This window comes from Capricornis sumatraensis, chromosome 23, assembly GCF_032405125.1.
Source record: "Capricornis sumatraensis isolate serow.1 chromosome 23, serow.2, whole genome shotgun sequence".
Classification (NCBI taxonomy): Eukaryota; Metazoa; Chordata; class Mammalia; order Artiodactyla; family Bovidae; genus Capricornis; species Capricornis sumatraensis.
Genome location: NC_091091.1, coordinates 11,386,278 through 11,410,993, shown reverse-complemented (window position 1 = coordinate 11,410,993; position 24,716 = coordinate 11,386,278). Strand labels below are relative to the sequence as shown.

Genomic DNA, 24,716 nt, shown 5'->3' with positions numbered 1-24,716 from the left:
CTCAAGTAACCCTCAGAAAACTGCTCCAAGGAGGTGAAGGGGAAGCCAGGATGTATAGGAGCTTTGCAAGCAAGGGCAGGGAGTAGGAACAAAAGATTACTGTTAACCGAAGAAAGCTAAATATCTCAAGTTAAAGAATTTAGTGCTTTTCCGTGTATGGAAAGACGCCAGAGTCTGGGCTCCCTGAAATCATTTCTTTGATATGCATCTCAGCTATCTGGGGCCTATATCCTGGTTTCCACATCCTGAGTGTTCTCAGGGCTCACTGTAGGTAGTGGCCGCAGTCTGATGGCAGGTTATTCTTTGTTTTCTTCCGGAGTTCCCTCAGGGCTCACCGGGTCACCTTTGATGGTCAGAGGTGGCTGCAGCCTATGATGACTTTGACATCCTTTGTTTACTGATGTGGCAGGCGATAACGTAGTGATGGGATAAAAGGTATTTCCATGCAACTAATTATCAAATGCTACTACTCTGGGTAACTCACAGAGGTGCTTACAACTTGGGCTCACATAGCATCTTAACAAAAGAACAACGAGTTTGTATATCAGAGGCAAGATGGAAGGAAAAGAACTTTGGGTTCCTAAGGCAGAAAATTGAGGGACGGCAAATACATAAGCTAGCTAATGGAAGACGAGAGCTAGTTTCTGTAGATTGCTTTGTTGCCTTCTCTGGGCTGACAAGGGTAATATTGTGTTTTCTGGTAGAGAAGGAAGGGAGATACCTTCACAAATTTATATCCTGCTTTTAGTTAAATAGGAGGGCAGAGAACAATCTTTGTATCTACTTCTTCTCAATTGCTTTTACCTCAAAATAACTGTTACATTAAGAGGTGAAAATTGGGGTGCATATTCTGCTACTCTTTAGTCTTGCATTGCTAATAGTTATGCTATTTTATATTAATATCTATTTATATTAATACCTAGCATATATATATTTATTGAGATATAACTGACATAACATTACATTAGGTTCAGGTGTATAAAGTTATGATTCAATATTTGTATATATTGCAAAAGATCACCACAATAAGTCCAGTTAACATCCATCACCATACGTAGTTAGAATTAAAAAAAATTGTTTTTTGGCCATGTGGCATGTGGAATCTTAGCTCCCTGATCAGGGTTTGAACCCACGCCCCTGCACTGCAAGCTTGGAGTCTTTACCACTGGATTACCAGGGAAGTTCCTAGAAACTTTTTTGATGATAACATTTAGGATCCACTCCTCTAGTTGCTTTCAAGCAAGAACTGTACTGTTACTAACTATAGTCACCAAGCTTACATTGCATCCCAATGACTTACTCATTTTATAACTAGAAGTTTGCACCTTTTGGCTTCCTTTACCCATTTCCCCCACCTTCTACTTCCTTCCCTCTGTCTCAGGCAACCACCATCTATTCTCAATATCCATGTGTGCATTTTTGTGTGTGTGCTTGTTTGTTGTTTTTCTGTGTTGTTATTTGATTCCGTGAAGAGTCAGACATAACTGAGCAACTAATCACAGTGCAGAAGTTAGAGCATCTGGTATTTATCTTTTTCTGTGTGACATACTTCACTTAGTATAATACCCTGAAGGTCCATCTTTGTTATGAGCCCCTGCTAAGTTGCTTCAGTTGTGTCTGACTCTTTGCAACCCCATGGACTGTAGCCCACCAGACACCTCTGTCCATGGGATTCTCCAGGCAAGCATACTGGAGTGGGTTGCCATCTCCTCCTCCATCTATGTTGTTACAAGTGGTAAAAGAAACTCGCTCCTTTTTATGGCTGAATAATATTCCACTGTAGATAGAGATATACCACATTCTCTTTATCCGTGGATTCACTGATGGACATTTAAGTTGTTTCTAATATATTTTTAAGAAAGAAGGAGAAACTAACACAACATTGTGAATCAATTATACTCCAATAAATTTTTTTAAAAATAGAAGGAGGGAATGAGGGGGCATCCCAGAGTCATTCCTAATGGCTACAGTAGGGGATATGCTCAGAGCTCAGTGAGAGAAGTGGAGTGATCACTCCCAGTTACACAAGCTGGACTTTTAAACAAGGCTGATTCATTTAAACCTTTATGACACATATCTGTTCATACTATTTACAATAATAACAAACATATACTTTGGACTTATTATGTGCCTGGCTGTGCCTGCCAATGCAGGACACGTAAGAGATTCAGGTTCCTTCCCTGGGTTGGGAAGATCCCCTGGAGGAGGGCATGGCAACCCACTCCAGCATTCTTGCCTGGAGAATCCCATGGACAGAGGAGCCTGGCGGGCTACAGTCTACACGGTTGTAGAGTCGGACATGACTGAAGCGGCTTAGCACGCATGTACACATGAGGCAGAGACAGTTTCAGGAACCTGCTCAGAGTTATGCAACTAAAGAATACTTACTGGCTAGAGACCTGTGCAGGGGAATTCTGCTTACCTGCTGGTGAACCTGCTAAACTCTTTCCCTAAAGCTCTCTAAACAGGCATGTCACTCTCCATAAAGAAGCTGGCCTTAACCACTCTGCTCCCCACGAAGATACACTACGGCCCTTTCCCTTAGTTAGAAGAACAGGGTACTAAATCCAGGTGCCAGTGAGGTGCGTCTTACTCTCAGCTGTAGAGAAGTGTTGCACTGGAAAGGATTGTTGCCAAACAAAAATTAGAAAGCAGAAATATGTATAAAAACTTGAAGCACTCAAGACTTTGTGCTTAGGAGACCTATAGAATCTTCTCTAAGCTCTTATACTTGTCAGCTGGGGAAGCAGGCCCTAAGCGGAATATCTAGAGAATCATATGATAAGTGATGTAGCCCTTTAAACTTCAGGAAAGTTAAATGTTAAAATTACCTGTAAACAGAGGTGCTTATAGACACACACACACACTCTTAGTATTAATGTTTTAGAAATAAATCTATTTTTCAGATAGGAAGATGATGCCATAGAAAAAGAGCATATGGTTTAAAGAAAAGCTTATCATATTGAAATAAACAGTGAAATAAAGCCATTTCAGCTGAGCAGGGCTTTTTGGGGAGAGCTGGTACCCCTGAGGAGGAGAGCTCAGTGGGGAGAGAGAGAGAGATGTAATGAGTGGAAAGGCCATTGGAATGGAAATCCGGAAGACCTGGAGTTTAGTCCCCATTGTGCCAGAAACTCTCGGCCCTTACAGGAAACCATTTAACCTCTCCAGGTCACAGTTTTGATACATATAAAGCAAGAGGGCTGGGTGAGATCCAGTTCAGCATGAAACACTGCGTCATTCCAGATGAGAGAAAAGGAGAAGCAAAGGCAGCTGAAAACCAAAATTCTCCCTCTTAGTTTTGCAGGCTGTGTCTTCTTTGTTTGTATATTGCTCCCTTTGCAACACTTTGGCATTATGTATTTAAAAAGAGCACCAAAGAGCACCCAGCTGATGTCTTGATTCCTTCCTTGTATATTTTAAGTATTTTACAAATGATAATAAGGTACTCAATCACTTTTCAAAGAGGAAATGATAACTTCGATGTATGAGCAGAAACCAGAACTAAGTGCTAATAAATATTTATTCATGCATTCAGTCACCTGGTTGTTTAATCAACAGTATTGATCACATACTACATTCCAGGCACGTGCTAGTTCCTGGTACATAGTGAGAAAAAATAAAAGTGGATCTGGACCTCTTGGAGCTACCAGTGTGAAATGAATATAGAAACTGAAAAAAAAAGAGAATTCTATGAAAAAGAATTATAGTGAAAAGAGGAAGCAAGGAAGCAACAGGATAAAGAAAGAGTATCTAAGAGTGGTGTATGTATGGAATTAGATTTGTCCTGAAAGGCTTCTCTGAGATAGTGACATTCGAGCTGAACTCTGGGGAAAATGAACCAAGCTTAGAATCTACTCTTGGAGATAGTGTCCTGGACAGAGGAGGCATGTGTGGAGAATCTGAAGCCTGGGAGGTTGGGCCGATTGGACTAGCTGAGCAGTGTATGCAAGGCGTGCTGGTGAGAACAGTTCATCTAGGTACAGGCAAGAAGAAGTTTTATTGTCTATTCAGAATTTGTGCTTTCTTGTGCTCAAGTTGTGTCCGACCGTTTGTGACCCTATGGACTGTAGCCCATCAGACTTCTCTATCCATAGGATTTTCCAGGCAAGAATACTGGAGTGGGTTGCCATTTTCTTTTCCAAGGGATCTTTCTGACCTGGGGACTGAACCCACATCTCTTGTATCTCCTGCATTGTCAGGCAGATTCTTCACCACTCTGCCACCAGGGAAGCCTGGAATTTAAAGATTAATGAATCTGACTCAGGATTGATTTGCTTTTTGTCATCACTGTTCCAGGGATTCTAAATAATGTCAGTTTAACGTGGTCCTCCTCACCCTTGGGCAGTCATTGTTTGGCAGCACGTCCCGGAGTACAGGAAGCAGGAAGGGTGACACTAGTCTCCGTTGGTCTCGACCTGTAGCAGCTTGAAGCAGAGTTCTAGCTCCTGGCAGAGACTGATGTAGGGCTACGGCAGTGAGAATGTCAAATCCTGGCCACCAGACCACCAGGGACCAGTGATCGATGACAAGACCCTGGCCCCGCAGCTGTGTGGAAATGAATTTCCACGTAGCGATGGAAAGTTGTGAAGCAAGTAAAGTGTCTATTAGGAGGAAAAAGAGTCCACATGGAAAGACACACAGGCAGGCTCAGAGAGAGAGTGCTGTCCCCCTGGTAGTTTGAATTACTTTTATGGGGCATTTCTTCTGGGTTTCCTTTGGCCATTCACCTTGCTTTGCTTGGTTCTGATATATTTGGTGCATGCCAGGATCTTCCTAAGTGTGCGTATGCGTCTCTTAGCCAAGATGCATTCTAGCAAAGAGGCCCCCGGGAAGTTGACATCACTTGCTATGAGGTGATGCTGCCTCCCTTTCTGAGCTTCAAGGAGTCTTTCTGCACATGTGTCATCTGGAAGGTCTCCTTGCCTTCGAGAATGAGGAATATGTGATCTTTTATCTCTGACCTGGGTAGGGCTCAGCTCCTCTCTTGCTCCAGCTATTTTGGAATATCTATCCACAGGGAAGAAACTCCAGCTGTTCAGACTGGGGCCCATCTATCTCCTGCCTCAACACTACTTCCTCCTCAAAGCTCTGCACTTACTTCTTCGGAGTCTGAGCTGGTGGGGAGATACAGGGCTTCCGATGTGCGAAATCTAGCAGTTATAACCCATGCTTCCTCTGCCCCTTCTCCTCAAGCAAGCCTTTGCCTTCTCCTGGTCCCCATCACTGACTGCAGGGCTTCTCAGTCTCAAGTGTGGTAATGATGCTTCTTTAGCTTTCTGGCAGTGAAGACATCATCACATTCTCAAGAGGATATTTGTTGGAGAAAGAATAGAAAATAGATAAATGTGTGCCTTGCCTTGATTTCCCCTTCACTGCTACTACTCCTGATAACCCAACCACTGCTGAGACTATCCTTCATGTAACATAAAGGATAGTGGACCTAAAGACAAAACACAGCAACAACAACAAAAACACCTTGTGCCTTTTTAGAAATTTGTCTGAAAGAAAGAATTTACTGGGAAATTTAAGTCACAGTATGTGGAGAAAGAAGTCATCAGAAGGAAAGGCTTGAGATTTATTGTACAAATAAAATTAAACCTTCATTATTGTTCCTTAAGATTTCCTGAATTGAAGAGGAGGAAAATGCTTTCTGGACTTTTCTGGGAAGACATTTCGTTAATATACAAGGCTCTTTACCTGAACCATGTTGCATCAAAAGCCACTCATCCTTCTCAGAAGTTGTTAGGGAACACTTTAATTCCCCCCCACAGACCTTTTTTGCCATGCCGTGTAGCATGCAGGATCTTAGTTCCCCAGCCAGGGATCAAACCTGTGTGCTCCCTGCATTGGGAGCGCAGAGTCTTAACACCTGGACCACCAGGGAAGCCCGAGGGAACATTTTAAATGAGTGGATCTTCAGCATGGAGATGGTTAATAAACAACTTATCAAGGCAGAGTTCCACATCACCTTTCTTTAGACCGACAGTTCAGGAAGATCCTCTGCACTTAAAGGGAAGCAATACTGAGGACGGCAGTGGTGGGAGAAACTTCGCTTTCAGAGAATCTCTAATGGTGCAGGGAGCTCAGATTCTTCCATGTTACTAGAAATGCAAACCCGCGGACTGTAACCCACCAGGCTCCTCTGTCCATGGTGTTCTCCAGGCAAGAATACTGGAATGGGTTTGCCATTCCCCTCTCCAAGGGATCTTCCCAACCCAGGGCTTGAATCTGGGTCTCCTGTATTGGCAGGTGGATTCTTTACCCTCTAAGCCACCAGGGAAGCCTGAAAAGGTGAGATACACAGTGGGCAGAGGTGGGCTTCCAGCACCCAGCTCCTGACTATTTTTAAGGCCAGACACGTACACTTCCTCTTCTTCTGGCTGATCTGCGAATTAGATGGGCATGAGGAAGATACACAGGAGAAAATCAATCGAATGTTTGATAACATATTTACATGGGAGAGACCCAGGAAAACTGAGGAGCTCGCCCAAATGGCTGAAACCCTCACGTTAAATACCATCTTCAGCTAAATATGAAGAGGATGTCGGGGTAGTGATTTGAGACCTCAAAGGGGAAGAAGGCAATTCACGTAAAGGTGAAAAAGCACAGAACTTCCCTGGTGGGCAGGTGGCTAAAACTCCATGCTCCCAATGCAGGGGGCTCAGATTTGACCTCTGCTCGGGGAACTAGATCCTCATGCCACAACTAAGACCCGGTGCAGTCAGAAAAACAAGAATGAACGTTTTTCTTTAAAAAGATGAAAAAGCAGATATTTGGTAGATGGATGTTTGCTGGGCCTGCATAAACAGTGGGACAGAAAGTGAACTCTTTTAGGCTTTGCTGAGTTTTCCCATATTCCTTGCAGAGACCTCTGGTGATAGCTCTATTCTGGAACGGGCTTTTTTTTTTTTTTTTTAATTATAGTTGATTTAGAATGTTGTGCCAATCTCTGCTATATAGAAAAGTGATTCAGTTTTACATATACGTACATTCTTATTTTTAAATATTTTTTCGATTACGGTTTATCCCAGGAGACTGGATATAGTTAATCCATTCTAAATGTAACAGTTTACATCTGCCGCTGCTGCTAAGTCACTTCAGTCGTGTCCGACTCTGCGCGACCCCGTAGACGGCAGCCCACCGGGCTCCCCTGTCCTTGGGATTCTCCAGGCAAGAGTACTGGAGTGGGGTGCCACTGCCTTATCTACCAACCCCAAACTCCCAGTCCATCTCTCTCCCTCTCCTCAGCCCCCTGGCAACCACAAGTCTGATCTCAACCAATAGTCTATGAGTCTGTTGCTATCTCATAGATAGGTTCATTTGTGCCACATTTTAGATTCCAAATGTGAGTGATATCACATGGTGCTTGTCTTTCTCTTTCTGACTTACTTCCCTTAGTATGATGATCTCCATATTGCTGCAAATGGCATTAGGTTCTATTTCCATATAGGTCATTACCGGGCATTGAGTAGAGCTCCTTGCGCTATACAGTGGGCGCTTTCTAGTTATCTATTTTATATACGCTGCTAAGTCACTTCAGTCGTGTCCGACTCTGTGTGACCCCATAGACAGCAGCCCACCAGCTCCCCCGTCCCTGGGATTCTCCAGGCAAGAACAGTGGAGTGGGTTGCCATTTCCTTCTCCAACACAATTTTATATATGGTAGTGTGTATATGTCAATTTCAATTCCCCAGTTTACCCCTCCTCCAATGATTAGTGATGGGGCTTCCCCAGTGATGGGGCTTTCCAGCAGTAAAGAATCTGCTTGCAATGCAGGAGACACAGGAGACTTGGGTTCAGTCCCTGGGTCAGGAAGATCCCCTGCAGTAGGGAATGGCAACCCACTCCAGTATTCTTGCCTAGAGAATCCCATGGACAGCAGGTCGCAAAGAGCCGGACACGACTGAAGTAACTTAGCAGGCACAATAATTAGTTGAGCATTTTTCTTGTTCCTATTGACCATCTATATGTCTTCTTTGCAGAAATGCCTAACATCAGCTGGTAAAGAATCCACCTACATTGCAGGAGACCCCGGTTTGATTCCTGGGTTGGGAAGATGCCCTGGAGAAGGGACAGGCTACCCACTCCAGTATTCTTGGGCTTTCCTTGTGGCTCAGCTGGTAAAGAATCTGCCTGCAATGCAGGAGACCTGGGTTCAGTCTCTGTGTTGGGAAGATTCCCTGGAGAAGGGAAAGGCTACCCACTCCAGTATTCTGACCTGGAGAATTCCGTGGTCTGTACAGTCCATTGTGTTGCAAAGAGTCAGATACAGCTGAGTGACTTTCATACACATGGCAAAGAATCATAATAGGCCTTTTTATCTAAATTCTTCAGGTAACTAAGTGGGAGGTAAAAAAGAAAGAGTTTCTGAGTCTTCAGTTTCTTAAAAATAACCAGCCTAAATTAATCCTCATGCCAAAGAGACATATTTTGGGGTATCAAATTTTGCTCCCCTACATCATAAACCCATCCATCTATTTAAACATAATTGGTATTTATTAACTATGTCTATATTTATTTATCATGTTAGCATAAAGCATGAAGGTCAAACCTCAGATTTTCTGGCAAAAAATTCAGCTAATATAAAGTTCTCTGTATCTTGACTATCTTTTCTCTGTTGCTTTGAACCAAACTGTTCAAATTTCCTTGGCACCAAATTGTCATTCTCTTTAGTAAGGTTAATGCTTTGACTTCTGTTTTCTATCCCATCATTACTCTTTCAGTAATTATTTATCTGATAACCATCTCTGCTCATCTTCACTGGCTCCTATGTTTAAAAAAATAGTTATAAGGGTATAGTTTATATTAATTGAGGGTTTATTATGAGTCAGATCTGAGCTATGTGCTTATCTATACAGTCACACTTAATCCTTTTTGTAACCTAGTAAAGAAGATGTGATTATTAAATGAAGAAACAAACTGAACACAAATTGTTTCAGTTGTCCAAAGAGCACAGTTGGTGAAGGGCAGAGCTGAGATCAGAGCCTAGGAACTTTGCTTTCTGTGCCCGTATTTATAACCACTTGAAACCACCGTCTTGTCTGTAAGGGGGGTAGAGCTTTGGCTGGACCCTGCTACTCCCCTCTGGGTACCCATTGGCTCCCTCGTAGCTCTCACTACCAAACTTACAACCCACTCCAGTATTCTTTTCTGGGAAATTCTGCAGAGTGTGATCAGAGAGGAATTTGTGGCAAGTTTGGTGTGTGACTCAGTCATGTCTGACTCTTTGTGACCCCATGGACTGTAGCCTACCAGGCTCCTCTCTGTTCATGGGTATTTCCAGGCAATCGTACTGGAGTGGCCATTTCCCTCTCCAGGGGATCTTCCCAACCCACGGATCGAATCTGGGTCTCCTGCATTGTAGACAGACGCTTTACCGTCTGAGCCACCAGGGACTGTGGTGAACTTGCTCTCTGAATGGTTATTAATGATCAGATCCAACAATCTTTTCATGCACTTGACTTTCTTAATTCTATCTTCCTTCTTGAAATTTTTAAACTTTTTTTTAAAGCAGATATTGCTAAATACAGAAACTGTGTTTCTAGGATATAAGAAGCCTAGGAATGATGGAAAATTTAGGTCCGGTTAATATTGTAAGTAATGTTGCTCAAATGGGATTGAGAAAACACACCAAGGCGCTGGGCAACTCTTGCAGGAAAACTGTCCACTTTTCCTTTCCTCCTCATATTTAATTCTCAATGAAGATTTTGAGCAGCCCAAGCAGAGGGAGCTTTGTGTGGTGTCCTGTGTGAATTGTGGGCTCTTGAAATGTTTGATCTGGAAAGCCAGATTACTACATGAAAGACTCCACGTTTTTAAATATTGTCAACAAAAATTTTAGAAAAAGAAAAATTAACAATTCGTATAGGATGTCTAACCAAGCCAGCCAGGAAGACACTTTACTTTTTAACAGAAAATTTAACTCTAGAGCCACCTGTTTTTAAGTTTTGGAGACCATCATTTCCCATGAGTAGTAGTGATCAGAGGCAAAGTTTCACAGGTATATGGTTAAATTTTTAAAAAATGAAATGGGTTTTTCCAAACAGCTTAATCTAGCTAATATGACAGACTGTTTTTCCCTTCTGATTACAGACGTCTGTTGTCAGTGCTTTTATGACTCCGAGCTGCCCCCTAGTGGAGATAGCATGTATAACAACATAGACTTTTCTCATCTGCTTGTACAAGTCATCCAACAATTCATTGTGTGATGTCCAAATAAAAGTTGAGAGTGAAGGTGTAGTCGCTCAGTCGTGTCCGACTCTTTGAGATCCTATTGACTGTATGTAGCCGCCAGGCTCCTCCGTCCGTGGGATTTTCCAGGCAAGAATACTGGAGTGTGTTGCCATTTCCTTCTCCAGGGGATCTTCCGGACCCAGGGATGGAACTCACGCCTCCTGCATTGCGGGCAGGCTCTTTACGGTCAGTTCAGTTCAGTTCAGTTCAGTTCACTTCATTTGCTCAGTTGTCTCCAACTCTTTGTGACCCCATGAATTGCAGCACGCCAGGCCTCCCTGTCCATCACCAACTCCCGGGGTTCACGCAAACTCATGTCCATTGAGTCTGTGATGCCATCCAGCCATCTCATCCTCGGTCGTCCCTTCTCCTCCTGCCACCAATCCCTCCCAGCATCAGAGTCTTTTCCAATGAGTCAACTCTTCACATGAGGTGGCCAAAGTATTGGAGTTTCAGCTTTAGCATCCTTCCAATGAACACCCAGGATTCATCTCCTTCAGAATGGACTGGTTGGATCTCTTTGCAGTCCAAGGGACTCTCAAGAGTCTTCTCCAACACCACAGTTCAAAAGCATCAATTCTTTGGTGCTCAGCCTTCTTCAGAGTCCAACTCTCACATCCATACATGACCACAGGAAAAACCATAGCCTTGACTAGATGGACCTTAGTCGGCAAAGTAATGTCTCTGCTTTTGAATATGCTATCTAGGTTGGTCACAACTTTCCTTCCAAGGAGTAAGCGTCTTTTAATTTCATGGCTGCAAACACCATCTGCAGTGATTTTGGAGCCCCCAAAAATAAAAGTCAGCCACTGTTTCCACTGTTTCCCCATCTATTTGCCATAAAGTGATGGGACCGGATGCCATGATCTTCGTTTTCTGAATGTTGAGCTTTAAGCCAACTTTTTCCCTCTCCTTTTTCATTTTCATCAAGAGGCTTTTGAGTTCCTCTTCACTTTCTGCCATAAGGGTGGTGTCATCTGCATATCTGAGGTTATTGATATTTCTCCTGGCAATCTTGATTCCAGCTTGTGTTTCTTCCAGTCCAGCGTTTCTCATGATGTACTCTGCATAGAAGTTAAATAAGCAGGGTGACAATATACAGCCTTGATGTACTCCTTTTCCTCTCTGGAACCAGTCTGTTGTTCCATGTCCAGTTCTAACTGTTGCTTCCTGACCTGCATATAGTTTTCTCAAGAGGCAGGTCAGGCGGTCTGGTATTCCCATCTCTTTCAGAATTTTCCACAGTTTCTTGTGATCCACACAGTCAAAGGCTTTGGCATAGTCAATAAAGCAGAAATAGATGCTTTTCTGGAACTCTCTTGCTTTTTCCATGATCCAGTGGATGTTGGCAATTTGATCTCTGGTTCCTCCGCCTTTTCTAAAACCAGCTTGAACATCAGGAAGTTCACGGTTCACGTATTGCTGAAGCCTGGCTTGGAGAATTTTGAGCATTACTTTACTAGCAGGTGAGATGAGTGCAATTGTGCAGTAGTTTGAACATTCATAACAATCTAATTTTATAATTAAAAAAAGCTTTGCCTCATTTGCATTTGGGCCATATCTTTTTCTGGCTTCTCTTGCAACCTCTCTGGACACTACTTCTTTACCTCTTGGCAGATACTACTGATTAATTTAATTAATACTTGCTTTAGTCACTAAATTATGTCCAACTCTCCACAACTCCATGGACTGCAGTCCGCCAGGCTCCTCTGTCTATGGGATTCTCCAGGGAAGAATACTGGAGTGGGTTGCCATTTCCTCCTCCAGGGGATCTTCTTGACCCAGGGATTGAACCTGTGTCTCTTATGTCTCCTGCAGTGACACGCGGGTTCTTTACCACTAATGTCACCCGGGAAACTCATAAGTGATAATAATAGCTTCCATAAACTAAGTATGATCCATGTGCTAGGTATTTTTAGTGTTTTTTAATACTGTCTAATTAAAATCAAGCTGAAAATACTTAATGTTTTTCTCCTCTTTCCCCAGTGCTGCCCAACACTGCATGACCTCTGAATGGTCATTAATGATCAAATTCAGCACTCTTTTCTGGGGCTGTGGTGGTGAATAGAATTAAGTTGTTTCTATTCAAGTGGAATTTCTAGCCTGAGCTTCAGTGCTTCCCCACACTCACTGTGGCCTCAACACCTCCTGATTCACACTGGTGTGAAACACACAATTATAAATAAGAAAAGAGGTATAATTATGCCGGTTGCCGTAAAGGAATGCTGCAGTCAGGAAAGACTTGGATGAAAATAACTTATGGCATGAAGGATAAGCTAGAAGTTAGCCAGGTGAGGAGAGAGGTGAAAAGTGTTTTGCTTAGCTTGTTTATTTTGCAGAGCGGGTAGTAAGGGCAGAGGCCCCGATGGGGAAATTAAACATGGGGTTCCCTGGTGACCCAGTGCTAAAGAATCCATCTGCCAGTGTAGGAGATGTGGGTTCGATCCCTGGGAAGACCCTCTGGTGAAGGAAGTAGCAATCCACCCCAGTATTCTTGCCTGGGAAATCTCATGGACAGAGGAGCTTGGCAGGTTACAGTCCATGGGGTTGCAAAAGACTCTGGCATGACTTAGTGACTAAACAACAACAAATTGAAAAAAGAGAGAAGTTCAGAGGGAGAGCAAAGAGGGAAAATTAGGCAAGATTAGGTAGGCTCAGAACCTCCCACTGTGTTTTGCAAAGTTCCTTATAATGCTTTCATAAAATAAACAGCATCTAATTGCAACTAATTACATAATTCATTATTTGTATATTATTTGTCTGAAATAGGTCTTTCCCACTGTGCAGAGCTCCTTGGTGGGGTGTGCGGGAAGGGAGCAGGTGGTCATATGTCCTTAACCCATTACTTGCTGCTGCCCTGAACTCCTCCCATAGGCCAGTTCCATTTTAAGTAAAATCCTGCTTTCCTGACAGACATTAATCCGTGAACCCAACACATGATTTCCTTACTGAGTTGGTAATATTGTATCCATTCTTTCACTCGCTGGTCTTGGATGAACATGCCTGTGTGCCAAGCAATTTAGGAAATCATAACAGGTTCCTTGTGTACTTATGCTTGTCCCAGACTTAAAAGCAGGCATAATGGAGACTCAAGAGCTCATCTACAAAGAAGAGGACGACTGTTTCAAAACACTGAATTTCAAGGTATCAGGTGATTTTTTTTTTCTGTAGTTTAATTATTCCTGTATTTCAAAACCTGCTTTTGTTTTCCTCTCCTCAGCCCATCTGCCAGGCGGCCTATCAGAATGACCTGGGTCAAGTGTGGCGGTGGGTGAGGGAAGACGGCAGCTATATCAACATCCAAGACAGCTTTAATGGAGACACCCCCTTGATCTGCGCTTGCAGGCGGGGGCACATGAGAATTGTTTCCTTCCTTCTGAGAAGAAATGCTGATGTGAATCTCAAAAACCAGGTGAGGCTGTGACTACAGTAATGCCTTTCCCCTTGGCCCAGTGGAAGCAGTGGACGTCATTTGCTTGTTGTTTGCAGCTCTTAATATCAACAAAAATTTTTTTGGCCTTACTTTAGAGAGACTGACACTTACTGAGGCCATGTTATCAGGCTAAAAAGCAAAATAAAGCATAGTTCCATGAGCAGGCATATTTTGTGGGTTTTGTGGCAATTATGTCCTTGCATTTATGAAAAAGCAAAACAAAACAGGAATGGTTCACTCATTTGTCTGCCAAGAGCATCTTCCTTTCTTTTCCTCCTTCTCCTCCTCCCCAGGCTTCTCTTTGCCCTTCTTCTTTCCCTGCTCATCTTCCTCACTATTACAAAAGTAATTGGCAAGAGTTCCTGGAAAACAAGTATTGACCTGGTGCTGCTATTTCATCAGTTAGACTTTTGTCTACTATGTCAAGGTTCTGATCTCCGGAAGATTCTATAATTTGCTTATGGACTAAAAGAATTTCAGTAAGAAATTTGCAAAGAACAAATATGAGGCTACTTGAAACCAGACAGGAGATGCTGTGAACATCCTTTCAGAAGCCGATGGGAATGTCCAGTTCTGGCATCACAATAAAGCCGACATTTAAAGGACACTGAGTAAACATAAAAAGTCACTCTTTGTAATAACTGTGCATGTCCAGTACCCACTCAAGTACATTCAATGATGGAAAATAGTCCATAAGGCCCCACCGGCCCCTTCCAAGTCAAAATCCACATTTGGAGTAATAATTTATTATCAGAAAATGGATCACTGCTGGACTTGCTTGTTTGTGCTTCCTATTTCTTGTGTTGTTGGGCTTAAAAGCAAGTCACGGCTGGGCTGAATCTAACAGATAGGGAGTTTAGTGGAGTGTGACATGATTGCCCCAGCACCCAGCTGAGGACCCAGGTAGGTGGCCTTGTGGTGAGAGCGGGTGGCCAAGACAGATGTGTCTGGGTTCATGCCCTCTCAGGAGACTTGGTGTTTAGGAAGCTGAGAGAGGGAGATGTTTGTCAACACCAGGATGGGCTGAGGAGGCAGCTTAGCTCTGTTTGGCAGAGAACCTGAGCCAGCCTGCTCATGGAGATCATGGAAAGGTCTTCAGTGGATACTTAAGTAGAGATTTTATGAGAAGTGGTATTTGGTTTGCAATTTAAAAAATATTTTTAATGTTTTTTAAAGGTTTAATCTGTTACATTTTCCCCTATTATTAATTCTTATACATTAATAGTTTGAACTGGTGCTTTCTCATTTCTTAGGTCTATGAACGGCCTTCAGGAAGCTCTCCTAACCTAGGAGTTAGGAGTAAGGACTCCTAACTGGAGTCCTTAAAAACAAACAAACAAAACGCTCTGGTGTGTACCATTGATGATTAAGGAGGGGTGGTGGTAGTAGCTTGGTTGCTAAGTCATGTCTGACTCTTGTGATCCCATGGACTGTGGCCTGCCAGGCTTCTCTGTCCTTGGGGATTCTCCAGACAAGAATGCTAGAGTGGGTTGCCATGCCCTCATTCAGGGAATCTTCCTGACTCAGGGATCAAACCCAAGTCTCAAACCTGCGCCTCCCGCATTGCAGTTGAATTCTTTATTGCTGAGCCACCAGGAAAGCCCAGATTAAGGACTAACTATAGATTTTCATACTAAATTCAGTCCTTTGTTTATATCTCAATGCATTTTCCCCCCCAAACAGAGTGTGATAATCCATCTTTTGATAATTTGTAAAATGTACATTTTATTTACTATCTTCTTCTGTGGCCCAACTTTTCCTTTAGACTTACTGTGTTCAATATTCTGGTCAATGGCAAACGGGGTTTATTTGTTAGATGTACTCTTCAGAAAAGGGTGCCATGGGTACCACAAAAATAAAAATCACAGACTAAATTTTTTGATATTATAATTTAAAAATCTGAATTTTGAAAAAGTGTTTTATTAATAAAGAGTCCTTTTATGAATTTTTTAGAAACAGAGAACCTGCTTGCATTATGCCGTGAAGAAAAGATTTACCTTCTTTGATTATCTACTCATTATCCTCTTAATGCCTGTCCTGCTTATTGGGTACTTCCTCATGGTGAGTACAGTACTCATGAGATAAGTGAGTAAGAGTTCGTCAACATGAGTCATTAAGTTTTGCTACACTGGTGAGATGTAAATAAATGGTAACAAAAATAAGCTCTTGGTTTGTATTCTATAAATGGCATTACCAACATATATGCAATGCTATGATTGAAGAAAAGCAAGAAGAAAGGGACCCAGGTCAATCAATCAGTGATAAAATAATCTATGCAATGTTTGTTTGGAAAAATGAATTAATTTTGATTACGAATCTTCTGAAGGAAAAGCAAAAATTCTAAATATTAAAAAATCCCCTTCCTACTGTTTATTTTCTCTCTCTCTCTCTCTCTCTCTCTCTCTCTTTTTTTTTTTTTGTAAGGAGAGTGTAAGTCTGTACATATCTTTCTGAGTTTCTGACTTTTAGGACTCACCCTGGTATGAATCAAAAAACAGATCCCAGGAGATTTGCACCAGAAGCTGACAAACATGAGATCTTTACAGAGAATTTGAAGCCCACCTTTCCCCTTGGTAGATTTATTCATGCTTGAAGGAAGCTTTGGAGTGCAATAATCTGCTTACATAAAGAAAGATGCAGTTGGTATATGAATACAGTCCTATTATGAGTAGAGAATGAAGCTTGAGTTTTTTTTCCCAAATAGAATGGCAGATTTGCACTAACTCATTCACTTTTTCCCATCTGGTTCCTCTTTTGGCAAGTTCCACGTTTGAGAGATGACTCAACATATATGCAATTCATTTCAGTTAAGTGACCAACTCCCTTCCCTTCTTGCTAATAGACTATGGCTGTTAGTTATTCTTGTCAACATAAGCTCCAGAACAAACTCTACCGGTAGGCAATGTGATTATCTCCTTGAGTAATTAAATGTTATAAATTTTGAAGAACTATAATTAAATATGGTAACATTGATTCTGATACTTGGATTTATGAGAGAGCGGGAAAACTATAATTCACTGACAAACATATAATCTGTTTATACTCTAAAAAGTTCTTAAAAATGTATATTTAGTCTACAGCATTCAAATATTTGTAGTTTTGGTGTGCATGTGTGGGGCAGAATCTGCCATTCACTTCCAAGCCTTTTTAGAGATTATGAAGAAAAAGTCTCAACTATGATTGGTTAGGCTGTTTCAGAATTTGTTGACACACAAACTTGCACTCTAAAACAGTGCAGTGTTTAAAGCTGGAGCCTGGGCAAAAAAGATGAATTACAGTGAATAAGTCAGCTCTGATTGTACATGTATTATATTAATTCATGGGGCCTGAAGTTGTAGATATAATGGTCATCTGAGTTAAATTCACCCATTCCAGTCCATTTTAGTTCGCTGATTCCTAGAATGTTGATGTTCACTCTTGCCATCTCTTGTTTGACCACTTCCAATTTGCCTTGATTCATGGACCTGACATTCCAGGTTCCTATGCAATACTGCTCTTTTACAGCTTTGGACCTTGCTTCTATCACCAGTCACATCCACAACTGGGTATTGTTTTTTCTCTGGCTCCATCCCTTCATTCTTTCTGGAGTTATTTCTCCACTGATCTCCAGTAGCATATTGGGCACCTACCGACCCAAGGAGTTCCTCTTTCAGTGTCCTATCATTTTGCCTTTTCATACTGTTCATGGGGTTCTCAAGGCAAGAAAACTGAAGTGGTTTGCCATTCCCTTCTCCAGTGGACCACGTTCTGTCAGACCTCTCCACCATGACCCTCCCGTCTTGGGTGGCCCACATGGCATGGCTTAGTTTCATTGAGATAGACAAGCTTGTGGTCCATGTGATCAGATTTGCTAGTTTCCTGTGATTATGGTTTCAGTGTGTCTGCCCTCTGATGCATACTGAAAAGCAGAGACATTACTTTGCCAACAAAGTTCTGTCTAGTCAAGGCTATGGTTTTTCCAGTGGTCATGTATGGATGTGAGAGTTGGACTGTGAAGAAAGCTGAGTGCCGAAGAATTGATGCTTTTGAACTGTGGTGTTGGACAAGACTCTTGAGAGTCCCTTGGACTGCAAGGAGATCCAACCAGTCCATCTTAAAGGAGATCAGTCCTGGGTGTTCTTTTGTGCTGAAGCTGAAACTCCAATACTTTGGCCACCTGATGCGAAGAGTTGACTCATTGGAAAAGACCCTGATGCTGGGAGGGATTGAGGACAAGAGGAGAAGGGGACGACCGAGGATGAGATGGCTGGATGGCATCACTGACTCGATGGACATAAGTTTGAGTGAACTCTGGGAGTTGGTGATGGACAGGGAGGCCTGGCGTGCTGCAGTTCATGGGGTCACAAAGAGTCGGACATGACTGAGCAACTGAACTGAACTGAAGTTGTAAATTTATGATGCATAAGGAATAAATGACATGAGAGGAAATAATCTGGGAAGGGATCAGAAAGGACTGTGTTACATTAGAGGACAGGAGGAGAAAGGCAGATATTGAGGTAGGAGGGAACTGCAAAGAGAAGACGGCTGGATGGAGCTTCCTAAATGATAAAGGGGCTCAACTCCAGGACACGCCCACTTGAATAGGGACAGCCATGCTCCCTACACAGTGGAATGGTGGGGGATGCTCAACATGTCCCCCAGAGTCTCAGAAGACTAGGCAGGAAAGGTGGCTTTCTGAGGAGCCTCGTTAATTTCATTCATGTTTTCAATCATTCACCACATAATTATAAACCTTTTATGTGCCAGACACGGTGCTGGGTATTAGTGATACAATGATGCACCAAACAGGTTTGGTCCTTGTCCTCATGAGAGTTAGACGGTAGTGAAGAATGAGTCACTCAATCAAACAGTGAAAGAGACTTATGAAACTCTCATGAGGTAGTTGGTACACAGAGGTGGTCAATGGAGAGGGATGTTGCCTGGACAGGTAGGTCAGAGAGAGCCTGCTGGAGGAAGAGGGGCATAGGGTGAGATATTTACCAGGCAAAGAAGAAAGAGAGGAGGCTTCTAGGCAGAAGAAACAGTCAGTGCAACTCTTCTATGGCACAGTGGAGCCTGTGGGGATGAAAGACTAACAGAGGCCAATGCGGCTGGAGCAAGGTGAGGCGGGGGGTGTGGTTGAGATGGCTGAGGCCGTAAGTGGAGGGCAGAATATATGGGGATTGCCACAGGCTGAAGATTTTGCTTTTGTCCCCAGAACAATGGGTTGTTATAGAAAGGTTTTGAGTGAGGAAAAGAAAGACAGGTCACTGGACTCCAACCTCAGTAGCATTTGGTGGGTCTGGCATGGCGCCCTAGATTTTGCATTTCTAGGTCTCCAGATGCTGATGCTGCTACTCCAGGATTACACTCTGACAACCATGGCTTTCCCTTTATGGGAGGGCAGGGGGGAAGTGGGGAGAATTTAAGAATGATACATAGATGCAGGGGGATGTTGGGATTAAAATAAAGCCTATTGATGGGAATATTCCAGATATAAGATGGAGACCATGTTTGTAAATAACCCTCTCTTGTTCTTCTTGTGCTTGCTGTTGTAACAGGTGTCAAAGACGAAGCAGAATGAGGCTCTTGTACGGAAGCTGCTTAATGCTGGTGTCGAAGTTGATGCCACAGACTGTGTAAGCTTACATTTTTAGTCACTTTGAAATAACATTCAAAATGGCATTTATGGGTAGTATGCTGCTAAGTCGCTTCAGTCGTGTCCGACTCTGTGTGACCCCAGAGATGGCAGCCCACCAGGCTCCCCCACCCCTGGGATTCTCCAAGCAAGAACACCGGAGTGAGTTGCCATTTCCTTCTCCAATGCATGAAAGTGAAATGTGAAAGTGAAGTCGCTCAATCGTGTCCAACTCGTAGTGACCCCGTGGGCTGTAGCCCACCAGGCTCCTCCATCCATGGGATTTTCCAGGCAAGAGTACTGGAGTGGGGTGCCATCGCCTTCTCTGTATGGGTAGTATACTTGTCTCGAAAGAGTCAGACATGACTTAGCAACTAAACAGCAACAATGCTTGTCATCTATAAAGTTGCTTGTTTTTTATTTTGTGAAACACTTGAACACTTAGCTGCTCCTTCCTGCTTTCTTGCCTTTCTTCTTCCCGCCCTCCTTCTTTGCCTCACTCCCTCCTGCCCTCCTTTTTCTTCTTCCTTTTTACTGTGTCAGGCAACCTTGAGATTGCCACTGAACTCACGGGATTAATACTTTTATTGAATATAGGACATTTTTAAGAGAACTGCTCCACCAGTAGTGGGAAGGTAATGAAAATGGAGGCTCTGATTACAAAATTCCATTCTCAGTAGTTAAGCTGGGATCCCAATGCCTGTGCGTAAACTGACAGATCCCCTGCCAGTTTTTACGTATGCGAGTTGTGGCAAGTTTTAAACTTGCCTGACTCTTGGGTTGTAAGATGAGGACATCACTAGTTCTTACAAGGCTCTTCATGTGAGGCACTGAGCAGAGTGACTGGCACACAGTAAGTGCTCAATGAATCCTAACAGCTGTTGCAGCCAAAACCCCAACCCACTGGTGAGAAGGTCCCCAACTGCAAACTAAGGAAAAATAAGGGCAAAGGTCAAAGAGAAACCCAAATGACAGTAAAAACAGTGGTAACAGAAGCAGTGTAAGCTACTTTCTTCCTGTTTAAATATAAGATTTTGAATTCGCCTTTTGCCCCATACCCTTGTACTCATCTTCTCTTACATGATAATATAGGGATCAGAAGTTTACTGGCATGAAATTTTGCTTATATTAGTAAAATGAAACTTTGATTCCCAGTTCTTTATTGAAAGGGCATGCAAGTTGAAATTTGATCCTAAGAAAACCAATATTCTTAGGTTTTCTTTATGATCCATGCTGTGTACATCCATGCTGTGTATTTTATGCTGTGTACATCTGTGTGTGTGCATGTCTATTACCATTTTTCTGTGATAGAGAAAATGTCCCCACCCCTGTTTGCATTATTGTAATTTTAGTTTTGGTTATATTGGTATTGTTTAAATGGAGGTAACACACTCTGTGTGTGTGTGTGTGTGTGTGTGTGTGTGTGTGTGTGTGTGTGAGAGAGAGAGAGAGAGAGAGAGAGAGAGAGAGAGAGAGAGAGAGAGAGAAAGAGAAAGAGAGATATAGTAGGAGAATGCCCAAGAGAATACATTTATGAAATGAATGTTTTCCCTTTTATTCAGGGTAGAATTTTTGGATTAATTTGGATAGACTGTGCATCATCATTTTCTTAGATAACTTTGAAATGTATTAAGTAAGATGTTTAAAAAGCCTAAAAGATTTGTTGCAGGTATTGCTTGGTCTTCTTATTTAAATTCAAAAGGTGAATTTTTTTTCTTTTTTAAATAGTTTTTGCTTTAAGTATTATCTAACCATTTGTGGTTAGAGACTGTATTGGATGACTTCTGATGTCTTGTCTAATTCAAGATTCTGCTTATTTAGTGTTATTTGTTGGAGAAGGCAATGGCACCCCACTCCAGTACTCTTGCCTGGAAAATTGCACGGACTGAGGAGCCTAGTAGGCTGCAGTCCATGGAGTCGCTAAGAGTCGGATGCGACTGAGCGACTTCACTTTCACTCTTCACTTTCATGCACTGGAGAAGGAAATGGCAACCCACTCCAGTGTTCTTGCCTGGAGAATCCCAGGGACGGGGGAGCCTGATGGGCTGCCGTCTATGGAGTCGCACAGAGTCGGACACGACTGTAGCAACTTAGCAGCAGCAGCAGCAGCAGCAGTGTTATTTGTATAACTAAAAATATGTAAAGCACGTGGAATGTCTTGAAAGATCATTTCATCCAGAGCTTTTTAGTTTCTAACTTAGTAGTTGATGATTTTCAACTTGCTACACCAAGGATGTATATAAATGAATCAACAGAGATGTATTTATTTTTAAAAATGTGTTCATAATAATAATTGTAAACTTAATTTCCCTTAAAAAAGGTTTAAAACTTTGCCTAGGACATTTTTCTCATTATCTATGTCTCTCTCCATCTCTGGATAGAAAATCACATTTCTGCATACACACAAGCACATACATGCAGACACACTCTTTCATCACTATTTTTCAAAAACCATCTGAATATTAAGGTCCCTTTTCCAAATCTAAGTAATGTAGTATATTGCATTTTTAGGTAATTAGATCCTATTTATTTCATATGGAAAAACTCAGATCCAGATCTTCATTTAACATGTTATCATTTAATAAAAAATAAGTGATTGCAGCATTATTTCCTACAATCTTAGAGGAATTTCTGGGGAATAAGATCCAGAGTCAATTTTATTAGTCATGACAGTCAAGCATACTATTTCTTCACTTCTTGAATATTATTATTCAAAATCATAGTTATTTGGCAGCTTTATAAAAGACAAAATTTTGGGCATGAATATCTCAGCTGTAAATTTCCTTTGACGGTCAGCTAATGTTTTAAATTAGACCCATCTAGTAGGTCTGCTATTGTATAATACATAATATAAGCTACAACAAAGCAAGGATGGGCAATGACTATGTGGACCAACACTGATCTCGTAGGTGTGCTATAACATCTGAGCACCAGCAACTTTCTTCAGACTGGAGGGATTTTGATTATGAACCATAAAGGATGATATTTGTAAAAACTTGGGAACTCTTTAAGAGAAAAGATGGTAACATAATCAAGGTGGTGATTGTCCAGAACTGTAGAAAGAAACCTTGGGATAGTTCAGCATCAGCCGTTTATAAGCGGAGTTTGTTTAGTCTGGAACAGAAAACAAGGGAAGATATGGATGACTTACAGGATGTTGATAATATACACACCGAGGCAGAACAGACATTTTGAGCACAAGAAATGTAATGGCACGTGGATGGTTTGCAGACTGTTGGCTTGGCTTAGTTGTACAAGACAAAATATGAAAAATGTGTGCTAAAGAAGCCACATGCACAGTGTGTAAGGGTTCCGATGGGTCCATTGCATTGTTGATCTTTTGCGTTTCAGTATGGCTGCACTGCACTACACTATGCCTGTGAAATGAAGAACCAGACTCTCATTCCTCTGCTCCTTGAAGCCCATGCAAACCCCATGATAAAGAATAAGGTAAGGATCTGAGGACCACGGTCTGAGGTCCTTCCAGCAGCATTGCCTTCTAACGTTGGCCTTGTGTTGACATAAATAAATTGCCCCTGAAGTTGTTAATAGCAAGTTATTAAGGAATCAAGTTATCCCATTAAAGTTAGAACCCAGTGGCATTCAAAGCCCTTGCCAAGCCTGTGAGTCAGTCACACTAAACTGGTTACTAGAGCCTTTGCAGTGACATTTGACTTTCTTGGCGATAACTACAGTTTCTTTTTCTTCTCAGCATGGTGAGACTTCCCTCGATATTGCACAGAGATTAAAATTTTCCCAGATTGAATTAATGCTAAGGAAAGCATCATAATCTTTGCGATCTCATATGAAGAAGTTAGGCCTGGATTGTGTCTCAATCTTGGACTATGGGTCTGCAGACCACTCACGCTGGAGACCCCCGTGGTATGGGGATAAGGTTGGTTGTCCTGGGTAACATTTTTGAAGAGCTTTGTATTTCTAATGTCTTTTGCTCAGTGGAGTTCATTGTGGTCACAATCCTTTTCAGAGAGACACTAAAGATGTTGGACTCTCTACATCAGTCAAAAAAAGTTGGTGTTTCAAAGTCAATTTCTCCTGAAGGAAAGGATCAGTGTTCTTCTCTCTTTTCGGTTGCACTGCTCTTATAAAGAGGATGTCCCGTCCGTATCCTGTCCCAAGAGACAAACTGTTCCTCTGAGGCTCCTTTGAGTAATAAGACAAAGAATCAAGCATATATATTTGTACAGAATGGTATATGTATGTGTGTAGGTTTAGAGATGTATATGTAAATATTCCAACTTCAACAAAATCATTTATCAGTTGTCAACCACAGATATTGGCAAACGCTTCAAGTCAGCTTTTTTTTTTTTCCCTTACAAAGAGCCAGTGTACCAGCACATCTTGAGATGTTTTGCTATCAGTTTACAAATTAGAGCCGTCTTGATTTCAAACGTGTTTATGTGACTATCAGGTTGTTTGTTCAAAAATATTTTTATGATTCTCTTGTGAATGCAGGGCAGTTACCTTGTCAGTGTAATTTTTATTGATAAAATAAAAATATTGTAAATTATTTGAATAAAAGAATTCTTTACAAAAAAGAACTATGTGATGAGGTGGCATCTGGATTAAACTTCTAGAAGAGAGATAGTGAACATTGAAATATCTGTCTCAAGTTCTTTGTCAGTGAGACAGAACAGAAATAAGCACATTTAAAAATTATTGAATTTTGCAAAGCAAGACTGCATCTTAATTATTTTTATCCATGGACTACACAGTGTGTAGTAACAAATGCAGTCTAAGAATGAAAGGTTTACCATCTCCAAACAGAACAAAGGTCTAACAAAAAAATAAAATCCAGGAAAATTTATTGAACTCTGCACAGTACCTTAAGCACATACTTTGTGAGGGAAGTAGTTGTGTGTAGATATAGATTCTGAAGCCCTTAAATGTCTCTTACTACATTATCTAAGATCCATTCACATTGAACTGAGTTATAAGGTGACTTTGAAGATTTAAAAACAAAAAAGTGAAACTTCCAACAAATTGCCAGTATGCCTTTGGTTTGGTGTCAGAGTTCTGCAAAATCACCATATCATGTAATTCATAACTGTTGTCTTTGAAACTGTGTGAAAATTGAAAAATTTTCTAAAGAAATAAATCCAGATTTATAAACAAGTTACTTTGCCAACAAAGGTCTGTCTAGTCAAGGCTATGGTTTTTCCAGTATTCATATATGGGTGTGAGAGTTGGCTTATAAAGAAAGCTGAGCACCAAAGAATTGATGCTTTTGAACTGTGGTGTTGGAGAAAACTCTTGAGAGTCCCTTGAACTGCAAGGAGATCTAACCAATCCATTCTGAAGGAGATCAGCCCTGGGATTTCTTTGGAAGGAATGATGCTAAAGCTGAAACTCCAATACTTTGGCCACCTGATGTGAAGAACTGACTCACTTGAAAAGACTCTGATGCTGGGA

At 41.8% G+C, this 24,716-nt stretch overlaps 1 protein-coding gene across 1 annotated transcript in view; it reads left to right on the top strand.

Annotated features, from left to right (window-relative positions):
* ANKRD22 (ankyrin repeat domain 22) overlaps window positions 1-23,076 on the top strand; it is a 28,601-nt gene extending 5,525 nt beyond the window's left edge. Inside the window, exons 2-6 of the mRNA XM_068961730.1 lie at window positions 13,457-13,648; window positions 15,623-15,730; window positions 19,210-19,287; window positions 22,638-22,736; window positions 22,999-23,076. Coding sequence (XP_068817831.1) covers window positions 13,457-13,648; window positions 15,623-15,730; window positions 19,210-19,287; window positions 22,638-22,736; window positions 22,999-23,076 — 555 coding nt within the window. The remainder of the gene's footprint in view (window positions 1-13,456; window positions 13,649-15,622; window positions 15,731-19,209; window positions 19,288-22,637; window positions 22,737-22,998) is intronic.
* The last annotated feature ends 1,640 nt before the right edge of the window (window positions 23,077-24,716 follow it).